Source organism: Xenopus laevis, chromosome 9_10S (genome assembly GCF_017654675.1).
Source record: "Xenopus laevis strain J_2021 chromosome 9_10S, Xenopus_laevis_v10.1, whole genome shotgun sequence".
Taxonomy (NCBI): domain Eukaryota; kingdom Metazoa; phylum Chordata; class Amphibia; order Anura; family Pipidae; genus Xenopus; species Xenopus laevis.
Genome location: NC_054388.1, coordinates 44,175,008 through 44,187,358, shown reverse-complemented (window position 1 = coordinate 44,187,358; position 12,351 = coordinate 44,175,008). Strand labels below are relative to the sequence as shown.

The window sequence follows — 12,351 nt, the reverse complement described above, 5'->3', positions numbered from 1 at the left end:
TCGCTTTATATAGCGAATCAACGCTAGCGCAACTCCGCAACCTTACGCTACCCCTGTGAGCAACTTCGGATTTTAGTGAATTTGCGGAGCCCTGGCGAAACTACGCCTGGCGAAGTGCGGCGAAGTGCGGCGAAGTTGCGCCTGGCGCAACTTCGCATCTTAGTGAATTTACCCCTTAGTATCTGCTCTCAGTAGTGCTTCTTGGCCCATTAGCCTGTTGGTGAGGGTCAAATTCGTCCCGTTTCGCCAAAAAAATTGTGAATTTTCCACGAAATGGTGAAAAATTTGCGAAATGCATTGAAGTCAATGGACATCAAAGTTGTTTTGACACGTGACAATTTTTAGGCGCTCGACTATTCTGACGCGCGCCCAAATGTTTTTGACGTGGTTTTCGCCGGCAGTGTAGCATGGAGATTTGCCGTGAATTTGCGCCTGCCGAATTTATTCGCCCAGCACTATTGATGGTGAAAAGAGGCCTGAGTTCACTGATGCACAGATCCACTGTGGCATTTAGTGGGCCAGATTCGTTTGGGAGTTTGCAGGTGCCAGGAGGAAAAATGGCTTCTACCACAGACAGGGTTGCCAAGTCTAATTTTCAAAACCAGCCAAAGTCGGCCACAAAACCAGCCCAAAACTAGCCAAGAGGCACTTCAAAAGTAACCCATAAATAGCACAATATGTGCAGTGAAATAAAAAGTCTAGAAAAATAAGTGCATATATGTGAAAATTCGTAATTTTTTCCGTGAAGCAAAATTTGACAGATTCGCTGACACCAGGGGACGTAACTGCAGAGCGGGGCCCAAGAGGTATAGGGGCCCCATAAAACCCTAATACATATACAATTTCATTAAATATTGGTAAAACAGGTGACATTTTGGTGGCCATCTGATTTTTGCCCCAAAATGGTCTGAATTCACTGGAAAATGTGAGAATGCTTAAGAGGGATGAGAGACTGGTGTACAGAGCCCAAAATCCGGTAACTCCCGACTTCTAGATAAGTCAGTCCCATTGCATGCTGGGTATTGTAGTCTTACATTAAACTTGGCAGTCAGGAAATTGTTGACCAACATGCACTGGGAGACGTAGGCTTGGCACATTAGGGCAAGAAAAAAAGTTTGGCTAGTTTCCAAAGTACAAACCAGCCAAAGTCCCAAAAAGTAGCCCAAACCCATACCTTGGCTAGTTTGTACTTTCAAAACTAGCCTGGGCTTTAAATCAGTAGTCCAATTAGGCTGGAAAACTGCCAACCTGGCAACTCTGACTACAGACTACATTTTGTGAACCAATCATTTTTCATTCTCTGTGATTAATGGCAGGCATAATGCTGTCACAAAGGTGGATACAATGAATATATATGTATACTTGGCACACAATTGGCCTGGATGGGTCAGTATGAAAGGCTTATCAATTCTGCAGGCCAGAGAACTCTTCCAGGACATGGAAGTTCCAAGGCTCGGAGAAGAAACATCCTCAGGGAGGTTTCTTGGCACAATGGTGAAATATAGAGTGGGATATGAGCTCTGAAAATGATTAACGCATCAGCCAGCGAGTAACCGGACAGGAATAATTCGCAAAATCTGGCAGTCCTGATAACATCTGAGTATGTGTGCACATTTGGATGAAATATAGATAGGCCATCCAAAGTGTATGCAGGAAGCAGCCTGACACTGTTCCTCCTTGTCCTACAGAACTGATAAATCAAACAGCATTGCTGGAGTCTGGAATAAGCCCAAGAGGATGAGTTCTGGAATGATCCTGCATTGGCAGGTTAGGAGGCACATTTTTAACTTGGGCTTCCTAAAGTGAATGCTCACATTGAACAAACTTAAGGGCAAACGAACTGTAAAACTATTATTTGCATAGGACCCTGTCTCTTTTGGAGGAAATGTTAATTGTCATATATATGGATCCTGTTATACAGAATGCTAAGGACCTGTGGTTATCCAGCTAATGGATCTTACCGTAATTTGGATCCTTGTACCTTAAGTCTACTAGAAAATAATTGAAACATTTAATAAACCCAATTGGTGGGTTTTGACTCCAATAAGGACTGATTATATCTTAGTTTGGATTGAGTACAAGGTACTGTTTTTTATTTTTTAAATTTTCATTATTTGTATAAAATGGCGTCTATGAGAGATGACCTTTTTTATAATTTCGATTTTTCTGGATAATGAGTTTCCAGATGATGGATGCCAAAAACATCAACCAACACCTGTAAAATACCAGGAAAGTTTTAACTAGAATGTCCCTAAAAAGCTTTACTAGCATTAGCCAGCTCTTTGGCATCCACTGATCTCTTTCCTGGGCTTTCAGGAAGGTTATTCACATGAAAGGTAGTGATGGGTGAATTTATTTGGCAGACATGGATTTGCGGCAAATTTCCTCGTTTCGCCACCCCCAAATGTTTTTGGAAACTGCGGCGAAATTTTGCCATGACAAAAAACGATTGGCGCGCGCATAAAAATTATTTGGACGCCCCATTCACTTTAATGCATTTGGACAAAATAGTCACAAATACTATATAAAAATTGTCGAGTGCGTCAAAATTGACGTGCGTCAAAATTATTTTGACACCCATTGACTTCAATGCGTTTCGCAAATTTTACCCCGTTTTGCAAACTTTTTGGCGAAGCTGGACAGATTCGCCAATCACTACTGAGAGGCTGATTAGCTGTATGTTTATTATCAGAGCAGGGCAAGCTACCACTACCTACCATTAGCCTTTAGAACGATGGGAAGAATCTGATGCAGACACACAAATTGCTCTTAAAAAGTTCCTCCACTTGGAACTGAACCCAAGATGCCAGAGCTGTGCCTTTATTCTATCTAGAGGTAGCCCACAACCACACAGATAGTCATGCAGTTTTTTCCTTTAACACACTATCCAGCCATTCCTGGCGGAACACTTTATTTTTGCATTAAGATAAACAAATGGGAATAAAGAAGTAATGCCATAGGAGTTGTTATTTCTGGGCAACAGGCTTGCGACTTTTATAGCTGTGAAATGTGAATATTACCAAACTGTTTAAATGATCCTGACAGCAGGACATCTGCACCGAGGTGTTATTCTATTACCTGCTCCTAAGCTCCACATTGCTGTCATTTAAGGAAGGTTAATGCGCTGTTCTGGCACCAGGCCCTGGGCACGGGCTCCTCACATCCCAAGAAATGTCACATACTGTAATTGATTGATAAAATCTAAGCTTGGCTAATGCCTTAAATGTCCCATCTGTTCCCCCAGCCCTGTGCACGCAAACACTCCGGCGCATTACTGCTTCCAATTAGACAATTGATTTAACAATGGATTATGTCAAGAGAGTGTGCAATGAGCTTTTCCTGAGGGTTGGCCAAGAGGTAGAAGAAATTCTGAAAGTTATTAAAGAGGAGAGTTATTAAAGGGAAAGTCACTTAGTGGGTTATATGAAAGGTAGAGGTTGTCTGGGAAAGACAAAAGTGTCTTCTGAGGATAACAAAACTCACACAGGTTTAACTTCAAGCACAATTGGGCCAATCAGATTGTACGATGGCTGGTCTAGCTGAATGCTTTCAACATTGCTGTTGCATTGCATTGGTTGCATTGCTCAACCAATATGATACACCCAATTTTGCCAATATCACGTTGCCAAGCCTCGGAGAGGTGTATTGGTCATCCCATGTGAGTACCTACTACCTATCAGGGGATCTCTCATTGCTAGAATCAGGGAAGAACATTAATCTTTAAGATGGGGACAGTAGGGGCCCAATGGAAGGACAAAGGGAACAGAAATAGGCAATAACTCCAGAACAATAAGCAAGGAGTACCAATAGAATGCCAAGGCGATGAACCTAGAAGGCAAGACAAAGTAGAAAAATGGAAGGTAGGGCTCATTTATAAACACTGGAAAAATGTATACCTGGGCAGCAGCCCATGACAACCAATCAGTGATTAGCTTTTTTTTCTTGCCAGCTGCAGGGTGAGCACTGAATGCAGTCATTTTATTGGCTGTCATGGGTTACTGCCCAGGTAAAAATGTGCCCAGTGTTTGTAAATGACCCCCTGAGTTAAGGTGAATCAGGCAAAATATTATACACATGAATACATATTGTTGATGAAGTGGCATTACAGGAAAGATATTTTGTGTGTGGATATATATATATATATATATATTTATTTATTCCAAAAGTGATTATTTAACACTGACAGGTGTCAGTGAAGATACATGTTTCCTGCATTTAAATAAACTACAAAAAGAAAACACCCTTGTCCTAGAAAAGCCTCCCACCCTGGGTGCTGCTGGGGCACTGGATACGCAGGCCTATAGCAATGCTTAGTCAGCACCATGCCCCCTGGCTTTGCTTTATCTTGGCTCCTTAGATCAGCGGGTTATATAGACATCATTATTCCTGTCGGAGTGACACATGCTATTATACAGCAGCCAGGAATAACATTTGGGATAATGTGTCTTTCCTGTGCAATAACTTTCCTCAATTGCCTCTCGCTAAATCATTATTTTAGTATTTGTTTCCTCAATTTGTGCAGCTGCTGTGATGTATCATGCGGTCAGCCTCGCACCCCCAGCTGCCATATAATTATTCTTAGTGCAGAAAGCTGAGACATTAGCCTGGTTGTCACAAATAACAATTTCTTTTTTGTTTCCTCGGCAGTTAAGAGGTCAGGCTAGCACCCCTTCCTTCCATATCATGTAACAAGCCATACATCAAGAGGCTTCACTCACACAGTGTTGACTCCAAATAATGATGGTCCATAAGGAGGTATGTGAGGTGACACCAATGTGACTGTCATAGGAGCTCATCTGTATATAAGGGTCACATGTCATGCACACTGCCAAACAGTGGTCTCATAAGGGGGTTCATATAGGGGTAAATTCTCCAGGCCCTGCAAAGCAACAGATGTAGATTGGAAGAATGGGGGCCAGCAGGTGTAGCAGAGCAAGATGGCAAGTGTAGGGCAACATCATGAAAGTAGTATGATAGTAGGGGATAGGGGATAGGGACATAAGTAAGTAATGTAGAAAACTTGTCAGAATGGCAACAGTATGGCAAGATGGAGTATGTTGGGAGATAGTAGAGAAAGATGCATTGAGGAGATCAGGATGGAACCACTACTGCAATATTGAGCAGGGTGAGATGGATTGAGCAGGGAAGATGGAGACAGTAGGGCAAAAAAGAGACAGCAGAAAAAGATAATGACCACAGGACAAAATGGAGACAAGTGGGTGGGATCAAGACAGTAGAGTAAGAAAGCAGCAGCAGGACAAGATGGTGACAGTGGGCCAAAAGTGTTGCCTACCTGTGCCCCATTTTATTACTATAAACAAAAACTGTCATTTGCACATCATTGGTCTGTGACATGACTTAACCGGGCAAAAAATTGTCAGGGTCCTACCAATGACCTTCACCCTTATATTTACTATGGCCCCTACACCCAGCTGTCTCATTGGCTTGTTTGTCAGGCAGTAGGGTGGAACCATACCACAGACCCGGGGCCCCCCATAGTCTGCTCTATGGTAGTTATACCACTTATTTACATCTGACCCTCAACACTTGGACTGGTCTCTGTCATGTGGTAACAACTATGTGGGATGGTCAGGATATTCATAAAATACAAAAAACTATCTTGAAAATGATATCCTCTACAGTAAATGGTTATCAGTTATAAATGGTTCTTAGTGATGTTATCAGTTATAAATGGTGCTTAGTGATGTTATCAGTTATAAATGGTGCTTAATGATGTTTTCAAGTTTACTTAGCAGACTTAACAATGTAAAGTCCCTTTGCAAAAATGGAAAACCCCAAGTTTATTTGTATTGGCTACAGTGCAGAGGGGTAACAATATGATAGATAGATAGATAGATTGATCGATAGATCGATAGATCAATAGATCGATAGATAGATAGATAGATAGATAGATAGATAGATAGATAGATAGATAGACAGACAGACAGACAGACAGACAGACAGACTGATAGATGATAGATAGATAGATAGATAGATAGATAGATAGATAGATAGATAGATAGATAGATAGATAGATAATAGATAGATAGATAGACAGACAGACAGACAGACAGACAGACAGACAGACTGATACATGATAGATAGATAGATAGATAGATAGATAGATAGATAGATAGATAGATAGATAGACAGACAGACAGACAGACAGACTGATAGATGATAGATAGATAGATAGATAGATAGATAGATAATAGATAGATTGACAGACAGACAGACAGACAGATAGATATATAGATGGATAGACAGACAGCCAGTTAGATAGATAATAAATAGATAGATAGATAGATAGATAGATAGATAGAAAGATAGATAGATGATAGATAGATAGATAGATAGATAGATAGATAGATAGATGATAGATAGATAGATAGATAGATAGATAGATAGATAGATAATGATAGATAGATAGATAGATAGATAGATAGATAGAAGGACAGACAGACAGTAACAGCAGTTATGATACTGGTATGATAAGTGCAATACTTTACATGAGATACGATACACAGCGTAGAACCTTCATCAAGTTCCTGGGAGAGGGAAATATTTCAGAAGAAATGACAGATTTGTAACATTAACAAATTGGGCTAATTATCTCTGGTGCCCGGGGCTTAGAGTGTCAGCTGCCGCCATGCTTCATTATTTCAAGGGCTAATTGAGTCTGGGACATTTGGTTCTCCTGTACGTGTGCTGAAAGGGTCCTCACTCCCCCACAGTCACTGAGAACCTCATGAATCAGGATGTAAAACTCAACAGCACCAGACAGATCACATGCTTTTTTTTATTTTTTCAATAATCCCATTTAATATTTTACAGAGGTTCTGTGCTATTACAAAGTTTCGTATTTCATATTAATGTAAGTTAAACAATCAGAGGTTTAGAATTCAAAGGCTTTACTAGACTCCTCCGAGTTTTATCATTCTCAGGCACCTGCAGCCAGCAGTCCTGTAAAGGAAAATAAGCCTCTCATATAAACGATGCCTGATTCTGTGATGTGTCTTGTCAGACCAGTGGTGTAGATTTCCTGCTGTCATAAAGTAGGATAGTGATGCTGTTAACCTGAAAGGAATAGGCAGTAGCAGGGGGACAAGGGGGCCCAGACTGCAGTGTCTGCTGTTTAGTAGTTTCCCCTAACCTGTTAGTGGGGAGCATGTCTTCCTTGCAACACTGGGGTCATGAGTTCAATCCCAGCCAAAGTACTATCTACACTGCATGGGGTTTCCTCCCACAAAAACATACAGGTAGGTTAATTGACTTCTGATGTGAGAGGGACCTTCGATTGTAAGCTCCTCTTGGGCAGGGACTGATGGGAATCATGTATAATCTCTGGATTAAATAACAAGAAAAAAATCAAGCCACCACTGCCCGTCACAAATGAGCAATTTAAACTTTGGTAAAAGGGGGGTTGGCTTTAGGGTACACGCTGACCATCCCCAAATATTTTTTTCATGGGGTCCAGTGAGAAAATATACATAACTGGTAGAAGGGGTCACAGCTGTAGCTCGACAGCTATTGTTACACAGTGCTAGTGCAAATTTGCAGCCCTTTAGGACCCAAAATGCACAACTTGCACCAATGGAATTTGCCTAGGACAATGTGCAAATTGCAGTGCTGTGAGTGCAACATAGCATATAACTTGAAGCCTGGTAAAGGCAGGTGTTAGGTAGGTGGCTCCACTGTGTTCTGCTCCTACATACTTAGTAAATGAGGTGTAATGTTTTGGTAGCCGAGGATGAGTAGAATATAACAGTACTTTATTAGCAGACTCATGCAGCCATTACTCAACAGGAAACAACTCTATCACTCTTAAGCAGTTTTGATAGCACTATGTATACACAGTATAACTCATGTGTACAGTGACACCTGCAGGCCATTTGTATAAACACCACATATTCCCCCTATAGTAGGAAAGCATTTGGGCAAAAGTAATAAACAACAACAATTAAACAATATGCATCTTAAAGCAATATTATGCATTATTCACATGATATAGTCCTGGGTCCATGCAGGTAGTTTTCTGATTCTCTCCTTATAGGTCCACTTTCTTCAGGTCTATTGCAGTTGGCATCAGGGGTAGGAAAATGTTCTTCATCAAATGGAGCTTCTCCAAAGTCATATCTAACAAGAGCAAGACGACTTGCATTCCATATGCGTCCATCAGACAGTTCATATGTGTATGGTCCTCGCTGGCATCTCACTTCAAATCGTGTAGTAAATTTAGATTGTCCTTGTTTCAGTAGTCCTGTTTTCATAATTCTGACTTAAGATCCAGGCTGAAAGTGCACTTCTCTTGCACCACGTTTTCTGTCAGTATAAGCCTTGCATTTGGCTTGTTGACGTTTCACAATGTCAGCAATAGACGATTTTGTAGGCAGAGTATTTTGTGGAAGTTTGATGTCTGCAACATGTAACTTAGTGCGCATCTGTCTGCCATGTAATAATTCAGCTGGAGATGATTGGGTTGTTGCATGGCCCATTGCTCTGTAGTTATGTAGGAACTCTGTTGTAAATACTTTCCAAAATTTCCCAGTAAGATTTGCTCTTCTGCAGTACTTCTTTCGATTTCTCCATTTGCTTGTGGGTAATACACTGAAGATTTCCGATGCACAATATTCCTTTCTCTCAGAAAGAATTCAAACTCAGATGAGACAAACTGTGGTCCGTTGTCTGATATTAACTCCTTTGGATTACCTTCTCTGCTGAAGACTGTAGACAGAAATGTTATGGCTGTGTGGCAGGCACTGGTGCTGTAGTAATGAGACCATCAACTAATTGTAGGTTAAATGCAGCAAAGAGATCCCTTCCAAGTATAGCAGTACCCTTATTCACAATGTAAAAGTCACATTTTGCAGTATTTGATTCCAATTGTACAGTCACTGGCAAACAACCAAGCACAGGGATTGGATCCTTTAAGTAACTGACCAGTTTCAGGGCAGGTGCAACAAGCAGATCTTTTGCAAAGTATTTCAAGAAAATATCCTTTGGTAGTATAGAAACAGCTGAACCTGTATCAAGCATCAGGTTAATGGAGTGTCCCTTGTCAGCAGACGCAGTACTAAAATCTAAAATTTTGCATTTGCGGCACCGTACAGCTTTTGCAGGACATGTAGCATAATTTGCAGTGTGTTGTGTTGAACCACAACGAAAGCAGTATTTTTTATTTGTATTTGCTGCACGTTTTTGCATTGAATCCCTTTCCTTAGCACTGTATTTTGCCTGTGACTGTGCACAGTGTTAAATTGACAATCTGTACATTTCCAGCAGTTCCCTGACTGAGAGTTTTAGGCTCTGCCACTGCTGTTTCAATTTGGCTAGCAACTGTTATACATATACATATGTTATACATATTCTTTTATGTATTGTATTCTTCCCAAGCTCTTATTATGCTGGGGGGTCCCAGTCCCTCTGTACCCTACCCTAATACAGCCCATTTCAGGAGATATTTCCAACCCTTTGCCCCCCCTTCAAACAAGGGCACCTTTAATCCTATGAGATTCTGGTACCTGATGGTACCTGATGTCCCCTTGCGGTATTTCTGTTACAAGTGTATTTTCATACAAGAATAACAAGCCTGAGGCCTTTGAATTTTCAATTCTAATTTAAGTGCTGGAGCTGTTTGGGCAGAGGATAAAAACATTTCTACAATGCTTCCTTTCGTGGAATTCCAGTTGGCAAGGGGAGGGGCCTTCTCTGCCACCTCAGACTTGGAACTAGAATAAAATAATAGCCCATATTTCATTAGCATGGAAAAAAATAGCCCATTTTAGAGTCAGTCATTCTGCTTTCACACTCAGAATAGCACCATGACTTTATTTAAATAAAAACACATTTTGCAAATCATTAAATATTCTGCTCCCGTAAAAGCGACAGCGATAATGCCAGCCTGTTATTAGGGCACCTTGTAGATGACTTGGCCATAACAACAAAAAGGAATACAAAGTTGGGGCCAGTTATCCTGCATTCTGGAATGCTGTAAAACATGGCATGACATGGAGCCTGCATCCCGCTACTGAAGCGGGTTGTGAGCTTTCTCCTCTTTCTTTTTCCTAACACATCTACAAGAACAATGGGATACCCTTTAATAAGAATACAGTACTCTGCATAGTACAATACTCTGCAGAAGATGATTGTATAGTTGTTCTACTTCCTTAAGTAATACAAGGAAACTGTATGACATGATATTTTATGTTTTTCTTTTCTGTAGGGATCTTATGCCCAGGACACTGGATGGTCAGATCACCATGGAGAAGACTCCCAGCTACTTTGTAACCAAGGAGGCTCCAGCGCGTATCTCAGCCATGTCTAAAGAGGCCAAGTTGATTGTGGTTGTAAGAGATCCTGTAACGCGCGTTATCTCTGACTACACCCAAACCTTGTCCAAACGACCGGACATCCCTAGTTTTGAAAGTCTAATTTTCAAAAACAGGACTACAGGCCTCATAGACATATCATGGAGCGCCATACAAATCGGCATCTATGCCAAGCACATGGAGAACTGGCTACTGGATTTCCCCATTGACCAGATGCTGTTTGTGAGTGGGGAAAGGCTCATTAGAGATCCTGCAGGAGAGTTGGGGCGGGTACAGGATTTCCTGGGTTTAAAGAGGATAATAACAGATAAACACTTTTACTTCAACAAGACAAAAGGCTTTCCATGTCTGAAAAAGGCAGAGGGGAGCAGCAAACCGCACTGTCTAGGGAAAACTAAGGGTAGAACTCACCCCAACATAGACCCTAAAGTGGTGCAAAGACTGCGGGAATTTTACCGGCCTTTCAACATGAAGTTCTACCAAATGACTGGTCAAGACTTTGGTTGGGATTATTGAAGAAATTAAATTATAATATATATCTATATTTTTCTAACACATAACTGGAAAACAAATACAATGCTTGATACCTCTTGGAAAGGAATGGTCATCCCAGATGTACCTCCATTGTAAACCCCTTGAATGTCAAGCAAACATGGAGTTCATGGTCTTCCCAGGACACTAAGGGCAAATCTGTTACAACATGGGACTGTGGTCAATGGTGTCTAGTGTATTTTTTTATATTTCTGCAGCCTGTACCAATCATTGCCCTAATAAATATATATTTCCCTGTTATAGGTTTCCAAGAAGAGGAGAAAGATTATCAGGAAAAGTTGAAAATTGCATTGAGCTGTTTTATACTAGAAAGATTTATATTTATTCTCCTGAAATTAGGCTATTTTTATATTAGAATTACCATCTTTCATAATTAATCACTATCCCCCTTCTGAAATGCCCTTTTAAAAAAAAAAAAATGTTTAACCTATTATATTTCGAGTGCCACTTTCAATAAACCACATTTTTTTTCAATAAACCACATTCGCCTGGCGTAAGGGTGAGAAGTAACACTAGCGAAACTACGCCAGCGTTCGTTAGTGAATTTGCGCAGTAACGAAAATGCCAAATGCTAGCGAATTAACGCTAGCGTTCGGCGCTTCGACGCTTAGTGAATTTGCCCCTAAGAAGGGAGCGCCAGGGTTCCTGAGTCAACAGACTCACTTGCATGCTATTTAGCAGAGAAGATGGGACAAACGCACTAGTGCTGGCAAAAGTTGTGCTTTTATAATTATTTTGCAATAAGGCTGTGACCACTTAAGTATCTGATGGGCAGTGGGGAGACAGGCTACTTGTTAGCTGACACAGAGAAAGGTATGGTTGCTCATTACTGAACATTAAAACATAAAGGGGCAGATTCACTAACCGGGAAGATCCAAGTGACCGCTTCGCACCCATTGCTACACAAAATTCGCTCAGACAATGCTAATTCACTAAAATGCAGAGTTTTGTTGTGGGCTCCGAACGCTGGAGACTTTTCGCTAGACATTTCTGCCTAGCGCACTAGAGGTCTTGCGCTCAGGTTAATTTGTATACGGCAGGAAATTTAAAGTTGTATGGACGTCTTTATGTTATATGTTGCAGCAAATACATTACATGTCCACTGTTAATTACACATCCAGGGAACCTTAATAAAGACAATAGAGCTGTTATAATGCCCTACACATGAGCCCACGGTATAGTTAATGTTCCATGTGTTAGACAATGTATGAGGGGAAGCGGTTACCCAAAAAAAGATTTTAGGACTTTTGCAGGCTATCACTCTGAAAAAAGGAAAAGACCCCAGTGGCAATAGAGTGTGAATGAGCGCTAGTGCCTATCTCTTACACCACCGAATTGGCGCCTGCGCCCGTTAGTAAATTGACGATGTCCTTGCGGGCGGGAACGCTGGGGAATTGTCGCCAGCGTTTGCCACTTCACCCCTTAGTAAATCTGCCCCAAAGCATTAAAGCTGTGTCCATTAAGTCTGTGT

General features: G+C 41.1%; 1 protein-coding gene across 1 annotated transcript in view; it reads left to right on the top strand.

Annotated features, from left to right (window-relative positions):
• LOC121399046 (heparan sulfate glucosamine 3-O-sulfotransferase 3A1-like) overlaps positions 1-11,400 on the top strand; it is a 47,815-nt gene extending 36,415 nt beyond the window's left edge. The window contains exon 2 of the mRNA XM_041578843.1: positions 10,223-11,400. Coding sequence (XP_041434777.1) covers positions 10,223-10,844 — 622 coding nt within the window. The 3' untranslated portion in view covers positions 10,845-11,400. The remainder of the gene's footprint in view (positions 1-10,222) is intronic.
• Positions 11,401-12,351: the final 951 nt, after the last annotated feature.